Source organism: Pleurodeles waltl, chromosome 11 (genome assembly GCF_031143425.1).
Source record: "Pleurodeles waltl isolate 20211129_DDA chromosome 11, aPleWal1.hap1.20221129, whole genome shotgun sequence".
Taxonomy (NCBI): Eukaryota; Metazoa; Chordata; class Amphibia; order Caudata; family Salamandridae; genus Pleurodeles; species Pleurodeles waltl.
Genome location: NC_090450.1, coordinates 2,816,218 through 2,842,501, shown reverse-complemented (window position 1 = coordinate 2,842,501; position 26,284 = coordinate 2,816,218). Strand labels below are relative to the sequence as shown.

Below are 26,284 nucleotides of genomic sequence, written 5' to 3'. Positions count from 1 at the left end.
CTGGAAACCAGATGTGAGGAGCTTGCGAAATATAGTCTAGGGAGGCTATGCAAATTGTCTAGAATGCTGCATCATGTGTCTACTCATCTACAAATAGAATGTGAGCACAATTCGTTAGATGGGGCCAGAATTTCCAAAGGGCACAAACATGCCAGGTGTGGCTCAGCTCTTGTAATCAAAAGTTTGCTCCAAAAATTTAGGCAGTATCAGAGTTGAGATATTTTAGATGTAGGGCAGGTGGCATTAACATTCTTGCCTTGAAGCCCAAAATGAGGGCACCCAAATGATTTTTTGGGGGTGAAGTCTGGTAAATTATATTTTAAAAGAAGGAATATTTGAGGAGTCTGTTCAGGTAAGGGCTGCTTTTATCCTTCTCGAAAAGATTTATTGCACAGATGTGCACGTTCTTTTCTGGGGATAACTCTTTGACAACTGGTGATGGGACCATGATCATTTAACTAACATATTAACATTTGATGTAGAGAGGTACATTGAGAGGAAAAAACACAGCAGAATTTAACCAAGTGTTAGCCCTTAGCTGTCAACTCAAGATTTGATGTCTAACCAGACTATTGAGTGTTTTCTCATAAATCATTGAACATGATGGAAAAAAGCTACAAACGTTACCCATGTCAGTCAAGCGCATGTTTGTGCATTAAAGTACTTAAGGGCTGGCTCACCCATCCTGTGGCCTCAAACATCTTCAGGTCCAGAGGGTCTCCCTGTATCTCTCCATCCAGTATGATCAGTGAGTGGCAACTAGCCATAGCGCCCAGCAGTGGTCCCCATGGTAAAGCGTTGCTGAGGGGGAACTTCTGAACCATCTGGAAGCTAAAGGAGAAATTGAGTTCAGTTATCCCATGTCTATAAAATACCTCTATATATTCAAATGTAATATATGTATTGAACGTTAAACATTTTTAGGGGGTTGGTGCACTGGATAGAAGCCAGGTGGTGACACCCAGAACATATTAAGCACCCCCCTTGGTATTAGGCACGTTGAGCCTCCTTTGCTTTAAAGACAAGTGACTTCCCCCTACCACCCCAAACACACTTTTCACCGCCCCTTCCTCTCTGCAGCTACCAGAGAATAGCCAAGCCACCTGACACTGAAGAAAGGAAATTTTCTTCAAGCCATAGTTCTTCACCTTCTGCTTTAAGGCCCTAACACCCAAAAATACTGCATTCCTCCAGGATAGTGATAACACCACAGAGCAAATTTCCCATCTTAGTGGTGGGGATCCAGATATACAGTGATTGCATGTACATCTGTGCTCTTGTGTAGGAGTGTGGTCTGCATGTGTCACTGTGTATGTGTTTCTGAATGCGTGTGTCACAGTATGGGAGATGCCGCTGCACCCAAAAAAAAACATGCTGGAGTCCAGAAGGCAAATGAGCAATGAAGACGCCTTTACATTTTTATTTTTATGTGGTCACATTGCTGTGAGTGAAAAGACAGAGATCAAATGTCAGGCAATGTCTTCCGACAAACCGCTGCTTGTTCATTTAACACAGGGATTGCTGTTAGTGTTTACTTTTCTTTTGCTGGCTGCAAAGTGAGAAGACTCTACATAGTGAGGTAGGTGACGTTCATTTTGGTATTACAGGGAGTGTGAAAGAAAAACCTGTAGGATGTAATGTTTTGTAACACATAAAAATGTAAATATCTGCAAATGTATTTAAAAATATATTAGCAGTTAGATAAACACAAATGAAGCACGTTTTTGTAAATTTGAAGTCTGATGGAAACAAAGATTTTAATTTGATCAAAACAAATCAACGTACTATTATTAGTGATGCACAAATGATAAATATTCAGTGAATCACAATTTCCACAAATATTATATTTTGTGCACCGTATAGTTTTAGCAGTAAGGATGCAAGTCTGTGCAAATCTTTACAATCCCCTAAGACTTCAGTGACATTGATGGCTAGACTCCCACCCTGAAACCTGTTCCAGCACATCAGTGTTTGTTGGTATGGTGTGTATGTAATTGTCATTGTAATTGTAAATGTAATAGTAATTATATAGCAGTCAAAGGCTTTTCGGCGACATCCACGCTACTCCGGAACCCAAGAGGAATTAGTGGTGGATTAGCGTAGGGAAATATGAGCACCGTATTAGTATTATTATGAGTTAATTTGAGCAGAGGATATGTGAGTTTGTTAGTTGGACTGATTAGAGTAATGGAGGGTTAGAGGATGGAAGAATTCAGAAGTGTTAATTGGGAGTTTATAGTATGTGTGTATATGTGTGTCTGTTTGTGTGTTTATGTGGGTTTGTGTATCTATGTGTGTGTTGGTGTGTGATGGTGTATGTGTGTTTCTGTGTATCTGTGTTAGCATAAGTTTGTCTGTGTGTATTTGTGTGGATTTGTGTATCCATTTGTGTGTTGCTGTGTGTGTGTGTCTGTGTGCATGTGTGTGTGTGTGTGTGTGTTGGGGTTTGAGACCAATATTAAATAGGTAGTGGAGAGGACTTTACACAGCTTTTGGCCTCTATGTGATCAACCTGGTTCTATGAAATAAACCAGTTGTGACAATAAATATAATAAGTTTTGACAAAGCCACAGTGCTTTGTTAAAGTTATACACAAACAGCCAGCACATCAGGAACACATCAAACATGCACATAGACCGTCCAGTGTAACATATATACAGGTAAGGGACGGAGGGACACACATGCTTAGCCAGGCAGCATTGCCCATTCGTAGATGCATTTTGTGGGGTATACTTTACAAATAATGGACCAGCATTCAATGAAATTAAGCCTTTCAGATAATACCTTTAATACACATGTGAAGCGAGGCAAACTAGATAGGTTAAAAACCGCTGTATAGCTCAGAAAAAGAAGACATTTGCCTCACTCTGGAATATCTGAAAGGGGCTGCGGTGGGTATTGTGAGGGCCCACTCAACAGGTGTGTGAAATTTGCATATTTTGCTTCTGTTTAATTACAATATATTTTGGGAAATATAGGTAAATTATGCATCTTTAGGCTAAATGCAAATCTGCGATTCAAAGCTATATTTTACTGGGGAATGTGTCTTGCATTATTTTTTTACATGAGGACACATTTTGTGCTAATAAAGTGCACAAAAAGCACATTTGGTGCAAACAAAAGCCGCTCACATGCTGGCTGTTTGCTTTGTTCCCTGGTTAATATAGTATTATTTTGCATTGAATGGTGGTGTCACTACACACTGTGGCACAGTGGTGTAATTTCAGGAATTTAGCATAGGAAGCATAACACAGAATTTCTGAACTTGCTCTAATTACACCAGTGTAGTTTACATTTTGCCGAAACCTCCATTCAGGGTGGACTTACTAATGGGGTGAAATGCTAGGGTTCACAAGGCGCTCAGGATTCAAATAGGCTGAAGATCTCAAGAAAAGAGGATGCCTGCACGAGGGTACTCACCCAACCCTCCAAAAGGTTCAATAGAACCTCAAACCTAATCACAACAATGTGCAGTACCTCCCAAATAGTGTTAGAATCCAATATTGATAAGTAAAATTCCAACAGAAAAATCAATTTTGAATATATTTTCAGTTTATCCAATCAAATCCAAACATTTATTGTCATTCATTGGTAATATTCTGATTGAAAACAATTTTTGATATAATTTCAATTTGTGACAATTGATTCAAACATTCATTGAAGCCCATCCATTATAATTAAAGCATGTAGCCCGTCCATAGTTTTACAATTCAAGCCTCCATGATTTTACAATTCAAGCCAACACGTGTTTCGTCACGGGACATTGTTTTCTCCCATCCCAAACGACTTCTTCAGGGCACTTGACTCTAGTTATCCGTCTCTCGATTATATCCTCCAATAATATTATTAAAGATGAGATATCCAAGAACTCAGTTCGTACGTTATAACACAGAAAACTCCAATCCGAATCTGACTAGTGCGGACGGTTATTTAAATCAATAATCAGACATGAAAGACGCCATGTAACGAGTACGCACAGTGCGTTGTGCAGAGAATAACCAAAGCGAATCTGAGAAACGATATTCAAACCGGCATGCAAAGTGAAGATACGCCGTGTTGCGAGTACGCACACGGCGTCTCTTCACTTTGCATGCCGGTACCTTGCCAGGTCTGGGAGGGGTCATATGACATCTACAGTTCAAAATAGTGCAGGAGAATGTGCCTTTTTGTACTTAAATGTAAGGTACAATTTGTGTTTCATTCTTAATTTGTAGATTTCATGCTCCATTCTTTGTGCACTTCAGTTGTGAGGTAACTTTGGTGCTCCTATGCTGCTGGTGAGGTATTTATATTGATTTTACCAAGATACTCACATTAAATTAGAAATCAAATCATTAGTTTACATTTTAAGAAATGAAATAGTGCTGTCACCTCCATTGCATCTAGGCACTGGTGTTAATCTGGAATTGTTGTACCCAGAAATTGTATTTGTAACTGGGCCAAAGAAATGTTGTTAAACCGAACTCAGTCCTTTTTTGTACAGCCATAAGTTGCCCCATAACTTTCCCCAAACAAGCACCCAGGATGACATCACCCTCCAGAACTATGGGTGTTTGAAAGCACACTTACCAGTCTCTCTTGGTTGCCACAATGCCCCATAAATCCATTCCATCTTCTGTTAAGGTACCGGTCTAAGAGTAAAGAAGAGAAGTGAGAATTTGATATTCTAATAGATGCACATGATCGCTCTGTTGAATCTGTGCTTTGTATATGATGCTGACGAGCTTGGTAGGACCCTCACATGCATGAGAGAAAAATGTACACACATTGACAGATGCTTTGTTCAGCTGCTAGTAAGGGTGTATGCACCTCGGGCTAATACTGGGCGGTATGTAGATTACAGATCTCTCACTGCCCCTCCCTACCCTCACCACTATCTCCTTAGAGAGAGAGCAAAGCTCAAATGCTATCTGCAAAATCTGCACATTTAAAAAAAGTAGGTAACATTTTCTGCCTTTACGCTCCTTTTCCCGAGGTCACTTTAACCCAATCAACCCACCAGCGTTGATAATTTCCAGTGTTGTGTGGCATAAAATCTGACACAAAAGCAGTAATAACAAGTGAGTTGCAGGGGGGGTTTGTCCATTCCACAAGGGGCGTGTGCTGTAGTGAGTTGGTCTCCATGCACAGGATACTGTGTTGTTTGTATTGCAACATTTCTATAGCGCTTACTACCCCTGTGTGGGGTGCTGAAGTACTTGCCCCCATGAGCAGCACGCTACACTGCGTAGGGAGTGTGGCTGGAAGTGTGTGGTCTTTTCTTGATCCAGAGTGGGAAGTGTTCCCATGTCAGGAGTGAGGACTACAGAGGTGCTGTTGTTGTGTTATGGGACGCAATGCTTACCACTGTGATGAATGAAAAAGTGTGAGAGAGAGGTGCCCAATTTATGGTTTCAGGAAGCTGCCAGCTTTAAATAGCTCTCCAGCTCCTTTCATGGGGAGTCATTTAATTGCAGTTCACTTTACAAGTTACTGCACTGGCCTGTCCATTCTGAGACATTCTATTTGTAGTTTGTGGTCCTGAGCAGGCTTAGGTTAGAGGAAGACACAATGGGGAGATCTGCTGGGATGGACTTTGATAATATCGTCCCAAATCTGATTTCATGTGTGAGAGTGAGATGCCAAGAAGTGGGTGTTATATGTAGCTTATCAAGACCTTTAGTGGTGAACTAAATCAGAGTCCTCCATTGGCCAGCCTCATGAGACAGATCTAGTCAGTTATTCATACGCCTGTGTTGGTGATGAGTGGTTTATTGCTGTGGACTGGTGCACTACCGGGTGATGGAGGTGACCCTTAGTAGTTTTGTTTCATGTGAGTGGTAGAGAATCAAGTAGAAAAAGGGAATTAACTTGCAGCCTGTACAAACTACAATAGACTGCCTGATGCGGAGTGCTATGGTGTTAATATTAGTGTGTATTGTATGGTGACTTCATGTGTGTAGTGTTTACTGCCCCTGACGAGGCTTTCACGCACTTAAGGCCGGGCAGCACACTCCTCCGGAGCATACGGTTAGTGTTGTTCAGTGGTGCAGGCTTCTGGGTTTAGACTTGTGCTCACAAGGAAACCATTCCATGCATCTACTCCAGTTTCTATGTGATGGATTAAATGACTTGCAGTTACGGGTGAGCTTTGATGGATGGATGGATGTATATTCAGGCAAAGGTTTCAGAAGTATGACTCTTAAAGGAGAGGTTATGATCTTTGAAAGGAGGTGTGGGCAAATTGAAGAAATATGGTGACGGAATAAAGAAGACGTGAGTTAGAGGGAGCAGTGCTGAGAGAATGGAGGCACGCAGAGAATGAAAAGGAACGAAAGAATCATTTGGAAGAAAAGGGGAGGCAACCAATTGAAGCTTTAAGCCGGGGAAAATCTTCATGGGAATACAGAAGAGGCTTCTTTGAATCTGCGTGCAATATTCTGAGGATGACAAACTGTGGAAGGAAACATCATTATTTGAATGGAAGATCCTGCTGTATTAGGTACTTTTGATAAGTGCATGAATCAGTTGAATAGTCTGTCCTTTGAAAAGCTGCAACTTAGACCAAACTTTAGGAATAGCAGCTTATCTGATCAAGGGCTGGAAGCATAAAGTAATGGCTTAATGATCATACAGTTAAATATTGAGAGGTTGTGTTTGTGCTTAAAGGCAGCCGTAACCTGGTGATCTTAGCAACGTGAGAGAGTACACAGGGTACTAAAGCAGCCATCAAAGAGGAGATCCTGCAAGTGTTTGAAGAGATGTCTTCTTATGTTCGCCCTTCAAGTTTGGCTCACAGAATTAATTGCAAAAGAAAGGTTGGATTCATTTTCCATGCCCTTGGTTTCGGCATGTCACAAGATGGGGCTGAGGACAGCTTACCCGGACAGTGTCTGCGTAGAACATGTATTTCCAGATGTTGAATTAAAGAGGATGGAGACAGGGCTTCTTTCAGCAGTTTCACAAGCCTTGTCAGCAGGGGTCTGTTGACCAGTTCTTCTTGAGCACTAGCCTTTGGTAGACATAGGGGTGAAATGTGAGATTGCAGTTTCTGATGGGCAAGGTGAGGATATTTCTAGGCCAGGCGTATCCTTGACTTTCGTTCATTTCTGCCAGATGCCGAGACCTCTCACTGTTCCCATACCGAGGCTACTCCCGGCTGGAGCCATCTGCAGAGCTACTTGCTATGAGAAGTGTTACCATAGATACAGGCAGTAGCTTGCTGTCTCTTGTTGGGTACTGGATGCCTGCTTGCCTTTTTCTGTGACCCCTTGTTACCTGTCACCCTTAGTCAATCCTCCCTGACTGAACTGATAAAGATGTTGTTTGCTGTCAGACTCCATGGACAACCTTTCTCAGAAAGGCTTCTCAGAACATGCAATTCATCTCCACCTGCTGCTCTGGACCTGGTATTTCAGTGATACGGGGGTGATCCCAGCAGGAGGAGGTTATCACTATACAGGGAGTGCAGAATTATTAGGCAAGTTGTATTTTTGAGGATTAATTTTATTATTGAACAACAACCATGTTCTCAATGAACCCAAAAAACTCATTAATATCAAAGCTGAATATTTTTGGAAGTAGTTTTTAGTTTGTTTTTAGTTTTAGCTATGTTAGGGGGATATCTGTGTGTGCAGGTGACTATTACTGTGCATAATTATTAGGCAACTTAACAAAAAACAAATATATACCCATTTCAATTATTTATTATTACCAGTGAAACCAATATAACATCTCAACATTCACAAATATACATTTCTGACATTCAAAAACAAAACAAAAACAAATCAGTGACCAATATAGCCACCTTTCTTTGCAAGGACACTCAAAAGCCTGCCATCCATGGATTCTGTCAGTGTTTTGATCTGTTCACCATCAACATTGCGTGCAGCAGCAACCACAGCCTCCCAGACACTGTTCAGAGAGGTGTACTGTTTTCCCTCCTTGTAAATCTCACATTTGATGATGGACCACAGGTTCTCAATGGGGTTCAGATCAGGTGAACAAGGAGGCCATGTCATTAGATTTCCTTCTTTTATACCCTTTCTTGCCAGCCACGCTGTGGAGTACTTGGACACGTGTGATGGAGCATTGTCCTGCATGAAAATCATGTTTTTCTTGAAGGATGCAGACTTCTTCCTGTACCACTGCTTGAAGAAGGTGTCTTCCAGGAACTGGCAGTAGGACTGGGAGTTGAGCTTGACTCCATCCTCAACCCGAAAAGGCCCCACAAGGTCATCTTTGATGATACCAGCCCAAACCAGTACTCCACCTCCACCTTGCTGGCGTCTGAGTCGGACTGGAGCTCTCTGCCCTTTACCAATCCAGCCACGGGCCCATCCATCTGGCCCATCAAGACTCACTCTCATTTCATCAGTCCATAAAACCTTATAAAAATCAGTCTTGAGATATTTCTTGGCCCAGTCTTGACGTTTCAGCTTGTGTGTCTTGTTCAGTGGTGGTCGTCTTTCAGCCTTTCTTACCTTGGCCATGTCTCTGAGTATTGCACACCTTGTGCTTTTGGGCACTCCAGTGATGTTGCAGCTCTGAAATATGGCCAAACTGGTGGCAAGTGGCATCGTGGCAGCTGCACGCTTGACTTTTCTCAGTTCATGGGCAGTTATTTTGCGCCTTGGTTTTTCCACACGCTTCTTGCGACCCTGTTGACTATTTTGAATGCAACGCTTGATTGTTCGATGATCACGCTTCAGAAGCTTTGCAATTTTAAGAGTGCTGCATCCCTCTGCAAGATATCTCACTATTTTTGACTTTTCTGAGCCTGTCAAGTCCTTCTTTTGACCCATTTTGCCAAAGGAAAGGAAGTTGCCTAATAATTATGCACACCTGATATAGGGTGTTGATGTCATTAGACCACACCCCTTCTCATTACAGAGATGCACATCACCTAATATGCTTAATTGGTAGTAGGCTTTCGAGCCTATACAGCTTGGAGTAAGACAACATGCATAAAGAGGATGATGTGGTCAAAATACTAATTTGCCTAATAATTCTGCACTCCCTGTAGATGATGCAAATCACAGAATATTGGAAGCCCTAGGAGACAGAGTGCCCTTTGACCCAAAGTGGAAGTCAACCACAAACCTTCACCAACATCATGACCAACATCATGATCTCAGTTGGGGGTACGGTGAGACAAGGCACCCACATGCATTGTGCTGCCCTGTTCCACATTGGCAGTCTGGCTACAATCATTATATTAGCCAACAGAAACAATAATTCTCTGCAGTGTAGTGTGGTATGTTAGCCAAATATGCAGTGGCACACCACTCTGCCTTTTGCTTTGTGCAATTCCTTTCACTTGTTTCACATAACAAATGTCCTTACCCCTAATTTGTTAAAACCTATACATTTCCACTGGAACAAACTTGCATTTGTAAAGGCTGGAAAACCTCTTTCAACCATTAAACACAACACCTGTCCCCTCCCACTATGGAACTCTGTAATGCAATGGAAACTACAAGTATCTCACCACACATCCTTAGGGCTGCCTTAGGGCACTGGGCTAGACCCACCAGATGTGCACTGCTTCCAAAGCCTCCCACTTGAGCGACAAGACCCCTGTCTATCCTGTGAACTGTTGCCGTCTAAAGCGACTAGAGGCCCTGGTGCAGGTCTCCATATATGACCTCTATGACCCAGCACCTGACTCGTGCCTGTGGGGGTAGGGACAGCTTAAGGATTTTGGGGGCACAGGGCCAAACATATTTTGAGGGCCCTTTTTGGAATAGCTTTGAATGTATGATCCAGTTCCAGATTTTTCATGCCGTCTCTGGCCCAGTCACTGACAGTGCACAAGCACACTGGTCCAAATTCTAAATCTGTTTACATCGAATATACATAGATAGTGATGTGTGTTTTTAATACTGCAACACAGCAACAGTTCACTAATATTACTGCAAATAATCTCTGTGAACCTCTCTCATTTCTCATATGTGAAGTCCTGTTTTGATCTTAAATAATCTTTTTGATGGATTTAGCAGGAAACAAACACAATATTTCTCTGCAAAATGTCTGAGGAGACCCTCACACATCATCCAAATTAAAAATAAAGTAGAAGAACAAAGTATCTAGAAAGATCTATTTAAGAATTATTCAGTATCATCAAGGCACAACTTTCTGCAGAACAGATATGTCTCTTTCAGGACCCCCCTGAAAGGCTGTGGCCCTGGGCCAGAGCCCACATTGCCCATGCCTTAAAAAGGCTCTGTCTGGGAGCTATATGACACAAGTCACAAGTTCTGATAAGATAGAGCAAGGGGGGAGGTGTAGCTGAGAGGATCGGAGGAGGTGGTAGAAGAACAAGGAGGTAAAGATAACGTTTCGCCTCATTTGCAGAGGTGAGGCAAGTACCTTATCAAAGCAGATGAGATTGACCTGTCCACTGATGTTGATGCGCTGGGGGCTGATGCAGAAGATGCCATGTTGCTTCAGCCTCCGCTGGGCAGTGATGGTTCCGGCTGCCAGAGCCGCTGGGATTGCTGGAGAAAACGCTCCGGTTAGGATAAGGATGGCATCTATTATAATTCTGTGGATCGCAGCCTAAAAATGATATTATGACAAAAAAGATATTATGTACAATTACATTTGCTCACATCGATGATGCCATTTGTAGTGGTTTTAACAATCACTTACAAATACCAGAATTTAATTGTTCTGTGTATAATTTCTGTTAAAAAAAAATGTTTTGTCTTTGCCGGCATGATACTGCTAAGCTCCCCTTCCTCCGAGCTCCAACAAAGCACTGGTGAATAAGTATTGGTGGGTCTTGGAGGTGTTTTTATCTCATACGCCCAATACATTTCAAAATTAAATGTTCCATAACAAAGCAATTCTAATGCACCTTCTTTCTCTTCATTTCATGCCATTGTTAAAGCCACAATTAAGCACGGAAACCTGTTTCGGCTGCAAGATAATGACCTGGAGTATCTTCAGGTAGAGTCTCCACTTCCTCTCTTACTGGAAAGAACACATCTCCCATGACAGAGCTTTTCAATAACTTGAACATTTTCATTATCCGTCAATAAATGTTCACAAAATCACAATTTAAATTTTTCAATCGCAAATCAGGAAGTAAAAATGTTCCCACAATTCTCCTCTCGATGTTCTCATCCCGTAACAGCACAACACTCTGGGGGTGATTCTAAGCGGGAACCGCCAGAAGACCGTACCGCGGTCAAAAGACCGCGGCGGTCATTCTGGGTTTCCCACTGGGCTGGCGGGCGACCGCCGAAAGTCCACCCGCCAGCCCAGCGGGAAACACCCTTCCCACGAGGACGCCGGCTCAGAATGGAGCCGGCGGAGTGGGAAGGTGCGACGGGTGCAGTAGCACCCGTCGCGAATTTCACTGTCTGCTAGGCAGACACTGAAATTCTTTTTGGGGCCCCCAGGGGCCCCGCGGCACCCCCTACCGCCATCCTGTTCCTGGCGGGAGAACCGCCAGGAACAGGATGGCGGTAGGGGGTGTCAGAATCCCCATGGCGGCGGAGCGCGTTCCGCCACCATGGAGGATTCTCAAGGGCAGCGGAAAGTCGGCGGTACACCGCCGACTTTCCGTTTCTGGCCGCGGCTGAACCGCCGCGGTCAGAATGCCCAGCGGTGCACCGCCGGCCTGTTGGCGGTGCTACCGCGGTCGTTCGCCCTGGCGGTTTTTACCGCCAGGGTTAGAATGACCCCCTCTGTGACAAAATCCACCAATACAAGCACAGCTTCACAGCAACCAACCTATACCAGCGTGGCACAATGTGATGTCGAGCTCACTCCTTTACATCACTCACCCATCTTCACAATTGTGCATTTACAGAGCTCATTCACTTTAGCAACAGTTTCCCACACAATTGCTCATACACACCTAAAAACAAACATCGCAAGAAAAAAACAACAACTGTCTACTCCAAAGAAAGGGAATCATGCACTTCCAGTAGTACGGACTCACGCTTTACACTGGATATTGCTTTCACAATTACATGTGCGAATGAAACTTAACCAGAAAATCTCACTCTAGTTGATACAGATCCTCCATGTGCACTCAGAAATCACCAACGCCAATGAACCACATTCACTTGAAGAATACTATGGTACTGTTGGCGCCTCATGACAAAATCCCCACTGCAGACAATACTTAACCAAGTGTCAAAGCAAAAACACTTGCCCATTATCCTGGGACCTTAATCCACGACAAACCCGTCAACAACAACAGTGGACATTTGTTTACTAAAAAGTGTCACAATCACACGAGTGTTTCAACTCCGCAAAAAAGTTAAAAACATCACATAGTATATTATTAGTTTCCTCAAAAAAGAAAAGTTACATTTATTTTAAAATAAAAAATAGAAAAATTTACAATAATATATGATTTCATTTTTAGTTATATATATTTGTTTTACATTAATACAATTGCAATACACTTTTTAAAAATGTGTATTTAAGGCCCAGGCCTCCAAATAATTTCCATGGAATGGTTCTGCATTTCCAATGGTTGGCCAGGTGTGTTGCTGTTCTTAACCCAAGCCTTAAGAGGAGTATATTTACAACTGTTTTGAAAACCTTTGGCTGTAGTAACTTTAGAAGGGCAGTTTGAGAACAGCAATGGGCTTACTCTTTTGTGGGTGTCTGTTTCTTCCTCCCTAAACCCCTCTGATTTTGTAGTGAGTTTCACCATTTTAGAGCCAATTCCCAAATTTACTAAAAATACATATTTAGGCTTGCACCAAGAAGTCCGCAATCGGGGGGGAGGCAGATCTGCACAAATAAAAGAAAGGAGAGGAAGCAGCACTGACCTCCACACGAAGGGCAGTGAGCAGCCTTCAGTTGTACAGGAATAGTAATATTGAAGTATTACTAAACATACTGCAAAGTGCAGTTTATGAACAAGACCATTTTGGAGGAAAAACAAATCTGTATAAAGTAATTTTTCAATAAGAAGGAAACTCACTGCATAGGTTTCATCACACTGGTAAATAGCATTCTTGTTTTGATGGACAATGGGCATTAGTACCAATTACACCAGGTTTATGTCTCCACAATCACATGGGTGGATGAATTCATGGATGAAATCACGCTTATTACATGGTTTCATCTCAGCTGCTTCATCGCACAAATGTTCCTTTGGCTGTAGCACGCAGGAAGCCATTGTCCATCCTCATTCAATGCGATGAGGAAAGTGTGTGCATCTGTGCACCCAAGATCCAAGAGATGAGCAGCCCCTTCCCATCCCATGCTCCAGGCTTCCACTGTTGGCCCCGGTCCATGGGCAGTACTTGATGACAGCTGCTACCTGGGCGGAAGAGACAATATATGTTGAGGGGTTTACAACATATTTTGTCGCAGCTCAACCTGCCTCTGGAGGCTTTGGTACACCTATGGATGGGCTCATGATTTTAGTGAATAAGAAATTGCAATGCGACCATTCTGCACTATCCCTTAACTCGTTAGTTTTATTGGGTTTTAGACTTACATTTCAGCCTGGGTTTATAGTGATCATCGTCAACGTGTATGCGAGGTCCGTCCCCCGCAGCATGGAATCTTGGGTACTAGCTCAGCTAGCTGAGTATATGGAACTTTTGCATCCATCTAACCATTTGATGATAGGGGGCGATATAAACTGTTCCTTCGTATTCAAGAACCTTATAGGCAATTTGACAATTGAAGAAGATGAATCTTGGGGTAGAACCAAACGAAGGACGATACTCTCAGCATCGATTCTTGTGTTGCCACGCAGATGGCCTCCCTCTGTTTACGTTTTGGACTCAGAGAATGTAATGGTCACACTAGATCTGATCCAAATCGTGCCCCCACTTTTAAGTGTGGGTTTTCCTCCAGTATTACTGATTATTTTTTGGTCGACATCAGGCTCTGGTCAAACACTCTGGATATGAAGGTGGAACCCCGCTATGATAGCGACCACCACCCCCTATGTCTTACTTTATCCAATAAAGCTTTTGGGAGAACCCAACATCTAGAAACCACTGATGTTCCGATCCCTTGCCTGAACCTTAGGCAAACTCGCGTCAGTTGTCCAAAAGTTATATCTAATCCATTCCTGATCAAGCAATTGTATTCTTCCATTCTACAGCTGTTCTCCAGTTTTGATGAGCAAGAGGTCGATAGTATTCCAATCTTAAAAATTCACGCCGAATTGACAAATATCCTACACAACTTTTTCTATAAAGAAACCACTTTTAGGTATACTCCTGATACCATTCGATCTAGAGAATGGTTCAACAAAGATTGTGACCTTGCGAGGCTCAATCTCAAATTGGCCCTCCATAAGCACTCATAGGAGGAGATCAGGGCCGCTAGATTTAGTTACACCAAGACCCTGGATCTTGCAAAGAAAAATTGGGAATTTGAGATCTGGTAGAAGCTGCTGGAGGCAGTCAAAAATCGAGATGAGGGCTCTTTTTGGAGGTTGCTGACCAACAGACATAGAGAGGGTAATGTCACTTCGAATCTACATATCCAGCCCGAAAGATGGGTGGCTCATTTCTCCGAGATCTACACTTCATCCATACAGCAGGACCATGAGGACAATAGGGGCGATGAACGCAGACCTCCCCTTGAAGGATCTACGGAGGACATTGTTTTCACAATTGCTGAAACCACAGCAGCTATTAGTTCTCTGAAAGCCGCTAAGGCTCCCAGTCCTGACAAGATACTGCGGGATCTTTTTAAGTCAGAACCTGTTATTTGGGCGTGGTATATAAATACATTATCGAATGCCATCGCAGCAGGTGGCCCTATTCCAGATTCGTGGCTCGGGCTGAAATTATCCCTATCTATAAAAAAGGAGATGTGGGACTGCCCGTAAATTACCACCCAATTAGTCTCATTGACAATCTACAAAAGATTTTCTCTAAGCAAGTCCTAGACAGGCTTATGGACTGGGTCCAAGCCAACCAGGTCCTATCCCCCCTCCAGGCTGGTTTCCGTTCAAGAATTAGCACTATTGACCACGTTTTTAGATTCTTCCTGCTCTCTGAAAATACGTTACTTTGGCCAAACAAAACTTGTATGTTGCTTTTGTTGACCTAAAGTCCGCTTTCGATCTCGTCCCAAGAGAGAAATTGTGGGAAGTCCTAAAAAAATTGGTATCCCGAGGAATCTGGTGCACCTAATCCAAAGATTGCACAAGAACACCTATGCTCGAGTAAGATGGGGTAGTCAGGGGGAACTTAACGATCGTATTAATATCAGGCGGGGGTACGCCAGGGCTGTGTCCTGACACCCACCCTTTTTTCCTTGTTCATTAATGAGGTGGTGCAAGTTGTAACTGATTGTCAAAACGATGCCCCTTCATTGAACAACTTAAAAGTTCCAATTCTCTTATTTGCTGATGACTCCCTCTTGATCTCTAAAACACCTATGGGCCTCCAGGTTCTCCTGGATAGGTTCAGTGCATTCTGTGCAGACCATGGATTGGAGCTCAATTCTAGCAAAACTAAACTCATGATCTTTGGTCTTGGTTGCACCAAACAATGCAATATCTTATATAATGAGGTTCCTTTGAGCAAGGTATGTTCTATTGGTTACCTAGGGGTGAGAATTAGCAATGACATGAACTGGCAGGCCCAGGTAGGAAAAGGTTAAGCTCTTTTAGCACTTTGATCAGGGGCAATTTTGCATTTCCAAAAGTCTAATACTGTGAAAGTTGTTTCCCCAGCCATTAAAATTTATCTAGCAAAGGCTCAGAGCGCCGCGGCTTATGGTGCAGAGGTTTGGGGCTGCTTCAAAACTAGTAAGTTATCTGTGGAGGAAAACAACTTTGTAAGATCGCTCTTGGCATGTCCTCGTAGTACGCCCTTGGTTCGAGTGTTTTTGGACTTAGGGTTCCCCCACCTTTCTGATGTAATAGCCCTAAGGCCTCTAACCTTTTGGGTTCGTATCTGGACCACCCCTGAATTAATTATATATAAGGAGTCCTTGCAAGATCTATTGGATAGACCGAAGGTACTTTCTATCCCTTGGTTTAAGTACATTTCGGAATGGTTTCACACCCTGGGACTTAGTGACTTTTGGAGCCAGCCAAATAATTTAAGGAGGGCTCACAAGGATCATTTAAAATCAGTTTACTGGTCCCATGTTATGAAAAATTATCTGTTATGCACTTCATATGGTAGGTTGACGTCTCAATTTCTCGATTTCAAGTGGTTTCCCCACTTTGAACCCTGTTTTAGATTTGATTACCGATCAACTAAGCAAAAGTTTGTATGTTCGGTTCAGGTATGGATGCCTCCCCCTGAAGTCTTTTACTAGTTCATGGTGCTCTACTCCGCTAATCGATCAATGCCCAAGTTGTAACGGCCCTGTAGAAACTGTAGTGCACTTTATATTTATTTGTCCTGCCTATGGCCTTGTTCTGCGGAAATGGCTCCGTCCCGCTTGCAGGAATATGGGGTTGAGAACGTGCAAAGATGCCCTAAGGTTGATGTTGAGAGACTGCTCCCCCTTCCTAATTTGTGCGGTCAGCACGTTCCTTGCGTCTGCATGGCATATACGCACACATTTCTTAAAAAAACATAGTGATTTGCTATTAATTGAACCCTGATCTTAACTTATTTAATCTAATTAGTGTTCATACGATAGTTTTAAACTCAATGAATTTTTTATCAAATTATCGATGGGGAAGTTAAAGGTAGCTAAAATCTGACGATTCCTCCTCATATATAGGATGGGAGACATATGTGAAGATTCATATCAACATCTTTTTGTATATTCGCAGATCTCTTATTTTATCCTCATTATTATTTTTAAACTCTTGTTATTATATATTTATTATGTACAGATCATGGTTTTATTGTTGTAAGTTATTGCTTTGATGGTTTTCTTAGACCGAATAAAGCTTGTGTGACTTGACTTGACAGCTGCCTCACACTGCACAGTGTCCCAAACAGTGGCACGTGGGAATGTGGTTTTAATGTTTGGGTTAAGTAAATGCTAATAACATTGGATGGGAAAGACTGTCTACTCTGGGCTGACCATTTTATAAGAGATGGACTCTGAGTCAAGAATCTAGCGAATGTTTCTTTTCAGTTTTGTTCTGGAACTTACTGGAAACAATGGTGTCTGACAGCTCCTTTATGATCCTAGCAGACAGGATCTGTTGAAGATCCAAGGATCCATCACATTCTCAACTCCAGACTATAGCTTCTTTAGATACAGAACTTGCTTCCTGTACAATCTTATAGAAACGTTGCCACCTAATTGGTAAACAGGGATCAGCCAAGATCTCCTCAACCCGATGGAGGCATAAAAAGAGGTAATCCTTTGTTTGCTGACAAAGCGCTTTTATATAATTTTGACAAACACAGAAATCCAGTCCTGAGGCACTCCCTGCTGAATACTTACCCCAGCTGTTGCAGCATTAACCACGGTGTAAATCGTTCCAACCACCCCAAGTCCGGAAATGAATATAAAGACCCTGATGGTGTCTCTGTGCAGCTTGAAGTTCAGGGGGCGCGGGTACAGGATAGACCGGACAAGGTCGCCTTTTGCTGTGTTAAATCCTGAAATCAATGAATGTTACATAAAGAGATATTCCATAATTAATAACAGGTGACAACATTAATAGAACATCTATCAAAAAACAAAGGAACATATCTGTTCATGGCTCCAGTGGTTTAAGCACACCTTATGACCTTCATTCACGATGGAAATTCCTCTGCAGAAACACCTCCATCTCAGACACCTGGTAGCCATGATGCACTGGATACTCACAGATATGGAAGTCAAGCAGATACCTTTCAAAGTTAAGGAGCCCACCACCAAGACCAGCAGAGCTATGTAGGAAGCCGGCCTGGTGTGTAGTGAGCACCTATGGTGTTCTCACCTTATACCAGGTCCAGGTATCCCCTATTGGTGAGGTGTAGGCAGTATCTAGGAAGTCAGACTCTCTAAAGGTAGCTGTGGATGGGCAGCCAAGACTTATCTAGGAAACATGCAAAGCTTATGGAATACCACTGTAGTCACACACAACTTACACACATGAAAGAACCACACAGTGTTACAAAAATAAAGGTACTTTATAATGGTAAAACAAATACTAAAATTCTGCATGTACAATACTCCACTAGCAGGTGAGTAAACACACTATTATATACACATTAGATGTCAGGGTTAGCATAAAAGGCAGTAGAACACAGTGAAAACTACAGTGAGTACTGAAAGCCCTAAGGGGGAACCAAACCATATGCTAAGAAAGTGGAATGCGAAAGTCAGCCCCCACCCAAGGAAGTGGAATCAGTAGAGGGAAGCTAGAGGAACTAGGAACCCCAAAAGGTAAGCACCAGAGTGCCCCCCAGGTACCAGGAGAAAGAGGTAAGTACATGGTTCTCCCCAACCCCACCAAAAAGAACTTCAGAAGATTATTTTGCAAGAGGAAGACCTGTAAAGGAAGGGGACCAATTCCAGTTCACGTTGGAGTGTCTAGTTATGGCAGGAACCACTACCCACCAGTTTGTAGATGCAGGACCAGGTCGACAGTGAACGAAGTGAGCAGTGCAGCACTGGAGCAGCTGAAGAGTTCCTGAAGTGATGCAGTTGAGGTCTCACGCCAGAAGGATTGCAGTTGGTAAGTGGTGTGGAAAATCCACCACCAAGCCTTGGCAAAGGCAAATGACACTGAAGAAGAAATGTGGAACTGCCAAGGACCAGCAAGGTCTAGGAGGACTCAACCAATGGAGGGGAGTCCCAGGTGACCCTCAGCAGTTAGGAGAGTCACAGGAAGAGGAGGCAGCCCCCAGAGGCGACACACAGGCAGTAAACAGAGGAGTCGCAGAGAGGCCCATGCAGTACACTCAGAACGGAGTCCCACGTCCCAGGAGAAGCAAGCAGAGAGCTGTGTGTTGCAGGGAAGAGTGGAGGGGCTCAGGCTACGCGATGCGATGCCTGAAGGTCTCTTGGAGGAGATACCAACAAGTCTTGGTAGCTGCAAGAGACACAGTGCACTGGGGTACTGTCCTGCTGCTCCGAAGTTGAAGCTGTAGAGAGGACCAAGGGGACCACGCCAGACCACAAAACATTATGCAGGATTCCCATAGTTGTGGAGGAGAGGAGATCCACGCAGCCAGTCGTCGTTGCAATTGGTGCCTGAGAATGCAGGTGAGTGACTCCAAGGGAGATTCATTCTTGCTTCTTGTCTGGACTGAAGACTTGTCACCCTCAGAGGATGCAAAGCTGGGAAAATGTTGCAGTTACTTGAAGGAGCCAGGAAAGCAATGTTGCAAGCAGAGTCATCACTGTGGATGCAGATTGTCGGGTCCTGGAGGGTCCAGTTGCAGTTCCAGTGGCCAGAAGGTGAAGTAAATGATGCAGAGGAGTCCTGCTGGAATCTTGCATGTCGAATCTGAGGACCCACCCAAGAGGGAGACCCTAGCCCCTAAATAGCCCTGGAAGGGGTATTGGTCACCTAACAGGGTGACCACCTATCAGGAGGGGGCTGTGATATCACCTGCCTGACCTGGCCACTCAGATGCTCCCAGGGGCCTCTGCCCACCTTGGATTCAAGTGGTAACTCCCCTTACTATTGTCCAGTTTTGCACCAGAGCAGGGACCAGTGGTCCCTGGATTGCTGCAAACCAGTTTATGCAAGGAGGGCATCAAATGTGCCCTCCAAAGCATACGAGTGGCTTGGGGAGGCTGCTACTCCCAAGCCATGTAAACCTATTTCCTAAGGGAGTGGGTGTAACACCCCTCTCCCAAAGGAAATCCTTTATTCTGCCTTCCTGGGCTTCAGCTGGTCAATCAGCAGGAGGGCACAAACCTATCTGTAGGATGGCAGCAGTGCGGCTGCCCGGGAAAACCCTGCAAACTGGTAGGAGCAAAGCTGGGTATCCTCTAAGGAGCCTCCAGAGTGCAGGGAATCATACAACCAATACTGGCAACAGTATTGGGGTATGATTCTGTCATGTGTGATACCAAACATGCCCAGGTTCGGAGTTACCATTATGTAGCTGAACACAGGTAGTGACATGTGTCCAGTACCTGGGTAAAATGGCTTCCCCGCACTTACAAAGTCCAGGAGAATGGAGCTGGAGTTCATAGAGGGCACCGCTGCTCATGCAGGGGTGCCCTCACACACAGGTACCTGCACCCTGCCCTCTGGGCTAGGAGGGCCCACCATAGGGGTGACTTACAGTGACCTGGTGCAGTGACCTGTAGTGAAAGGGGGTGTGCACCTTTTCATGCCGGCTGCAATGGCAGGCCTACAAACACCTTTTACATGGGCTCCCATGGGATGCATTATACATGCTGCAGCCCATGGGGAACCACAGGTGTCTCAAAGCCCTGGGTACCTGGGCACCATACACTAGGGTCTTACATGGGGGCACCAGTATGCCAAATGTGAGGTGTGTGAAGTCCCAAGCAACCAAATGTAGAGGGCAAGAGCACAGTCACTGTGGTCCTGGTTAGCAGGATCCCAGTGAACACAGTCAAAACACACTGACAGCAGGCAAAAAGTGGGGGTAACTATGCCAAAAAGAGGGTACTTTCCTACAAGCTACCCTTTGTGAAGGAGTGCATCGACAAGTGTGCCCACTATCAGCAAAAGATCATGTTTCCCTAAAATGCTGTTAAAATTACGTAATGCCAGGGACACTGACATTGTAATGGTCCCACAAAAAAACTTTAATTCGAGCCTTTGAAATCTCATGAAATAGGAATTTCAGGTTTCAAACCATTTGTGAAATGTAAAAAGAAATGTACAATTCTCATGTATAGGGAACTTAATTGAGCAGAAAATGTCTTGTAGGAACGGTAAAAAGAGGTGGGAGAGACATTTCTGCCTCAATCCGTCTCCTTTCGATATCTGTTTGATTTTTGTTTGCCAGGTGTGCTCTTGAGGCTAAGAGGGAATTGAGATAAGGCGAGCCCAATTTTGGGGTATTTGCGTAATTTTCATTTTAAGTTTTTCAGAATTTCGTGAAAATATTTCTGCTATTTTGACTAGCGAAACATTATACCCTGAGATTGAAGGTAGGACCCCTACCAATAGCAGACTTTGTCACAGGCAACGAGACAATGGCAGAATTTCACCCCTGAATAAGGCACATAAGCAAGCAACACAGTTTATTCTCATAGAAGAAAACAACATTAAAGTGCACAGACCAGCCAGAGCCACCTAGAGTCTATGAGTTCCCACCCTACACATTGGACACTTTGGGTTAAAGCTCCAAATCAATATGTCATTGCAGTGCATGCTAAAGTGATAAGTCATCAGTGCAGCGCTGGAGAGATTGGTTTATCAGGGACACAACAAGTTCTGTCCCCTGTTAGCTCTTGATAAAAAAACACAGGCCCAGATTTACTAAGTTTTTGCATCGGGTTGCACCACTTTTGACCCAACATCCATGCTGGGATTTACCATGCAATGCAAATTATTAACTGTGTGGATTTACTGGACTTTCCCAAAAGTAACGCAAGCAGTGGGACCCATTATCAAGGGACCAAAATCAAAGAAGCCTCTGGGGGACTTAGGGAGTCAGAAATACCTCCTCACGGTGACGGTGTTTCCCAGCAAATGTAAAGCTTGGTCATTCTGGGATGGTTAATTCTGCTTCAGTGTCTCAAGTAAGGGCTTCCCTTATTAACATTGAGCAGTTCCCAAAGAGCACAGGCCCAGCCTTTCTCGTAGTTTATGTTTTTGGTGAAGTAATGTAAGATTTCTCAAATACATTGCACCAAGTGCTTCACTCTGTTCCTTGGCGCCTGTCTTGCAACATAACTCCACAGTCAAGCAAAAGAAAGGGCTTCTCTGATCCTACTTAGGCGCTCACATGAGAATGTGGGTGGAGAAGAGGTTGTGGGAGGTTGTGGGAAGATCTGGCAGCTGGCCAGAGCCGAGGGCCATCTCACCCGGCTTTCAGCCTACTGGGCCATGGAGCATTAGTGAAACGAGATATTTCACAGCGGTGCTCAGTTACAATAGAGACAAACAAGCAAAGTAGATTAATGGCTCAATAACCTGCATTGACACATATAATCAAGGTGAATCCTAAACCCCAGCTTACGTTTCTTCTCAAAGTAGTTCGTAGGAAAGCCAGGGAACACCAGAAATGATCGGGTTGGCGGCCAACATGTGCCGGAGAGCCCTTCCTTCGGGGCTCAGATTCCTTGGGGATATTCTAAGGATTACAAGGCGCGGGTGCCGGGTTGTGCATGTACACCTGGAAGAAGGACAGATGATATGGGCACCAACCTGTTCGCAGCACAACAGCTTTGACTGGTCCTTGTCCAGCTGGCTTCGTCTGTATCACTTCAGTGCCACAGAACAAGACGTGCCTCTTGTGGTCTTCGCCACTGGGGACCTTCCACGGCAAGCCGCTGTCCTCCAGTGGTAGCTGAGTCTTTGTAACGGGAATGCTTTCACCTGGGAAAAGATGAAAGGCAGAAGATAAAGCACAGGCCCAGTGCCCCCCCCCCTCACTTTTAGAAGAGACATGAGTTACAGGACAACCATGGCTTGTGGTTGGGCAGGAGCAAAGGTTACACCTCACCATGGAAAGTGCCTGTGTCCTCGGCCAACCGCAGCCCCAGAGTCAGGGGGGAGAGGAGTACGCAAAGTGCAAGCTTAACAGTGTCTTTACTCCTCATCCGCCTATGAACTGCCTAGAAATGTTTTGTTAGAACTGATTATTCATCTGTTTGACATATTTGCACATATTTATGTGATCTCAGTCTTTGGCCTTGACTTGAAAACAGCTCTGACATTGCTGCCAACTAGTCTGGAAAAGGATATGTGCCTTCAGGTTCCTCATTAACTGACAGAAGATAACTCCAGGAGGTACAGAGGTTAAATTTCTAGAAATTACAATAAACGAATGGAAGATGTAAGTCTGCTTTAGGGTCATTACACTATTCAATGCAACAAAGCCCCTATTCTAAGCTGTGCTGAAAAGTGTTGGTTACTTCAGGGGCGGCTCCTCCACAATGGGGAAGTAGCACCATCCCCTTGGCTAAGCCAGGAGCTGAAAGATAAAATGATATTTCATTATCGCTTTATCTTTCAGCTACTTGCCCAGCCATCGGCAGATGCAGGGAGGGTAGACTGGAATCAGTGCACTCAAGGCCATATTTAAACGCCTTATACTCCATTTGCGCTGAATTCGGGTAATGTTTTATGCAAATTCGGTGCAAAACTAACTCCATATTTATATTTTCACATTAGAACCAGCTAATGTAAAAATATTGGAGTTTGCACCATTTTTTAGATGCGTGAACTTACCTTACATCAATGAAATGCAAGGTAGGCGTTCCCATCTAAAAAATGGTGCTAACCCCATATCCCCATATTTATCCCCCGTGCTAAAATGACCAGGGTTTAGGGGACCTGTGGACACATTTCCATGGTTGAACACCATGGAATGGATCCATAGGTGCCTTCCTAAAAGCCCCAGGAACACCCCTACCCGCACCAGAGGAACACCAGAGGATGGGGACGCCATCACCCGTAAGTAGGGTAAGTATAGGTAAGTATTTTATTTTTAATTAAAGTGCCATCGGTGGCCTAATTCAGGGCCCCCTGCATGGCACAGTATTCTATGGACATGCCCTGGGAACCCTTGTCCCCTGTGCTGGCCATTAGGGTGGTGGGCATCACTCCTGTCCTTTCTAAGACAGGAGTCACGTGGTATGGACGGTTTTGTGTCAGAAAATGAAGCTAGGCTGGTTAGAGGCAGTTTTTTTGCCTCTAACTTGCATAATGTAATTTTTTGGTGCAAAAGCTCCGTCTCACATACCACTACTCTTTCTATGGAAAGGAGACGCAACATGAGCATATGCATTTAGCACACAAGGGGCAGATTTATGGAAAGTGGTTCTGCACCGAGTTCAGAGCCACTTTCCCTGCACCCCTTAGAGCCCCCCTAACCCCACCATGTGTGCACCGTATTTAAAATACGGTGCACCATGGCGCAGGGTGGGGGGCATTAGCATAATTCAATGTGACACTATTCATGTACTCTGCAGGAGTAGCGCTAAGCTGTTGGCGCTGCTCCTGCAGAGTACATAGGGGCTCATTCTAAAGAATGGAAGTTTCCTTTTAACGCCTGCTCTGAGCAAGATTTCCTTGCGCCATTTTTTCTGCCCCCCTAACGGGGAAACGCCCCCTTTGCATACATTATGCCTGGTGCAGGCATAATGTAGCGCAAAGGGTTACAGAGTGGCGTAATGCGTGCATTGTGCCTCTCTGTAAATACGGCAGGGGGATTTCGGCCTTGTTGGGACACATTAACGTAATAAATAATGACGTTAATGTGGTGCGAGGTGGCACTAGGGAATTATAAATATGCCCCTAAATTCCGTGTGATGTCTCTTTTCTGGGCATTTTCCCCAGTACATATTTGGAGGTTGAAATCTATGACTAACATATAGAGTGTGACATAAAAATTGCAACTTCTGAGCAAACACATCTTTGTGCAGAGGTCAGAATTATAGATTTATGGACTTTATCACACAAACTTTAACTCATTGAGTTAAATTTTAACTATTGAAGTCAGTCAGGAATCAATTTGAAAAAATGATTAGTATTAATCACGTGATGCATATCTTGGTGCTATTAGAATCAGATTATCGCTCATTATTGGAGGGTGGATTATTAGTAGGGGTAAGTATGCACCTACCACTAGCAATATGGCTGCCAACGCAATTTAAAGTCCAATCAAGGTCTCAATATATTAGCCCAGGCTCAACCCTTGATAGTTAGCTTCGAGCATGCAGGCTTAGCTCAGGAGACAGGTACGTAAAGCATTTAAAAACACTACCACATTAAATAAGTAAGGCACAACACACAATAAAAATTCAACACAGATGTATAAAAATGGGAAATATTTAATCTGGGGAAAAATGAAATGGGACGTTTTTCCCTCACCAGGGCACATAAAACATATTTTATAATGTCCCTGCTTACAGGTGCATGGCACCCCACACCTGGGGCACCAAGGGGAGACCCTAGAGGTGACTTTTATGTAACAAAACGGTAGATTACCACTTTGGAAGTATCTTTAATTGCAAAGTCAAATTAGCATATATTTTACTTTTAAAAGCAGTCTGCAAAGCAGAGCTGTCTTTAAAAATGATAGCAGGCAACGCAGCAGTGTACACTCCAGTGCAGGAAATCTACTGTACCTCAAAATCTCCCTGCCCTACTATATACTTGGTAGTTTGAGTCCCCGTTGCCTTGTTATATACTAGGGACTTACATGGGTTTGTGATTGACAATTGTAATTATACCTCATTAAAATATATCCTTTTAAACAGGGCACTGGCCCTGGGCCTGCTTAGCTGAGCCGAGGGCAAAGTCAGAGTCAGTTGCCACCAGTATCAGTCAGAACAAATGTGGGTGAACAGGACTTAAAGGATACCTTCCTGACACTCATTATTGGAGTAAATTCCTATTTATCACTCCCAAAGAACCTCCGACCCATCCCCCCCAGACTAAGAAATTAACAGCCAATAAATATCACACCAAGCACCGGGCCACTCATAATCATTGTCAACTGTGGGGTTGTGTAGAATTATCACACAACTTGCAATTCCGATCCTGTGCAAACGTCTGTGTGCAGTGGCAATGGAATTTAGCCTTTTTCTTCATGTTGGTCCTCCAATGGGAGTCCAGCAATTTCCGCGACTAAACGGCGGTCCAGCAGGTGGCAGGCCAAACTTTAAATGTAACTCTGGAAATCTTTCTTAAACATGTATGCACCCCAATGGCCTCTAGTGTTTTGGACACATTAAAAAAGTACATTTAAGAATTTCATTTTCCCAACTGCTCATAGTGAACATGTATGTGAGCATGTGACTTATTGAGCAAGTGATAAAATGCAAGAGCGTGTGATCAAGACAATATGCGCACATACATACCTAAGAAAGTGACTGTGTCTTAGAGTGAGCATGTGAGTGAAGGTGTGTGAGCATATGAGTGAAGGTGTGTGAGCATGTGAGTGAAAATGTGTGAGCATGTGGGTGAAAGTGTATAAGCATGTGATCCAGACAGTATGCACACATACCAAAGAAAGTGACTGTGTCTTAGAGTGAGCATGTGAGTGAAGGTGTGTGAGCATGTGAGTGAAGGCGTGTGAGCATGTGAGTGAAAGTGTGTGAGTATGTGAGTGAAAGTATGTGAGCATGTGAGTGAAAGTATGTAAGCATGTGATTCAGACAGTATGCACACATACCTAAGAAAGTGACTGCATCTTAAAATGAGCATGTGAGTGAAGGTGTGTGAGCATGTGAGTGAAGGTGTGTGAGCATGTGAGTGAAAGTGTGTGAGCATGTGAGTGAAAGTATGTAA

The 26,284-nt window shown here is 43.8% G+C and overlaps 1 protein-coding gene across 3 annotated transcripts in view; it reads right to left on the bottom strand.

Moving 5' to 3' along the window:
* The window catches only part of LOC138265203 (probable cation-transporting ATPase 13A4), a 267,665-nt gene that overhangs the window by 129,576 nt on the left and 111,805 nt on the right, over positions 1 to 26,284 (bottom strand). For all 3 annotated transcript variants that reach the window (XM_069212748.1, XM_069212749.1, XM_069212750.1), the window contains 5 exons: positions 22,193 to 22,363; positions 17,344 to 17,501; positions 10,351 to 10,539; positions 4,570 to 4,631; positions 681 to 831 (listed from right to left, as the gene is read on the bottom strand). In XM_069212748.1, coding sequence (XP_069068849.1) covers positions 681 to 831; positions 4,570 to 4,631; positions 10,351 to 10,539; positions 17,344 to 17,501; positions 22,193 to 22,363 — 731 coding nt within the window. The remainder of the gene's footprint in view (positions 1 to 680; positions 832 to 4,569; positions 4,632 to 10,350; positions 10,540 to 17,343; positions 17,502 to 22,192; positions 22,364 to 26,284) is intronic.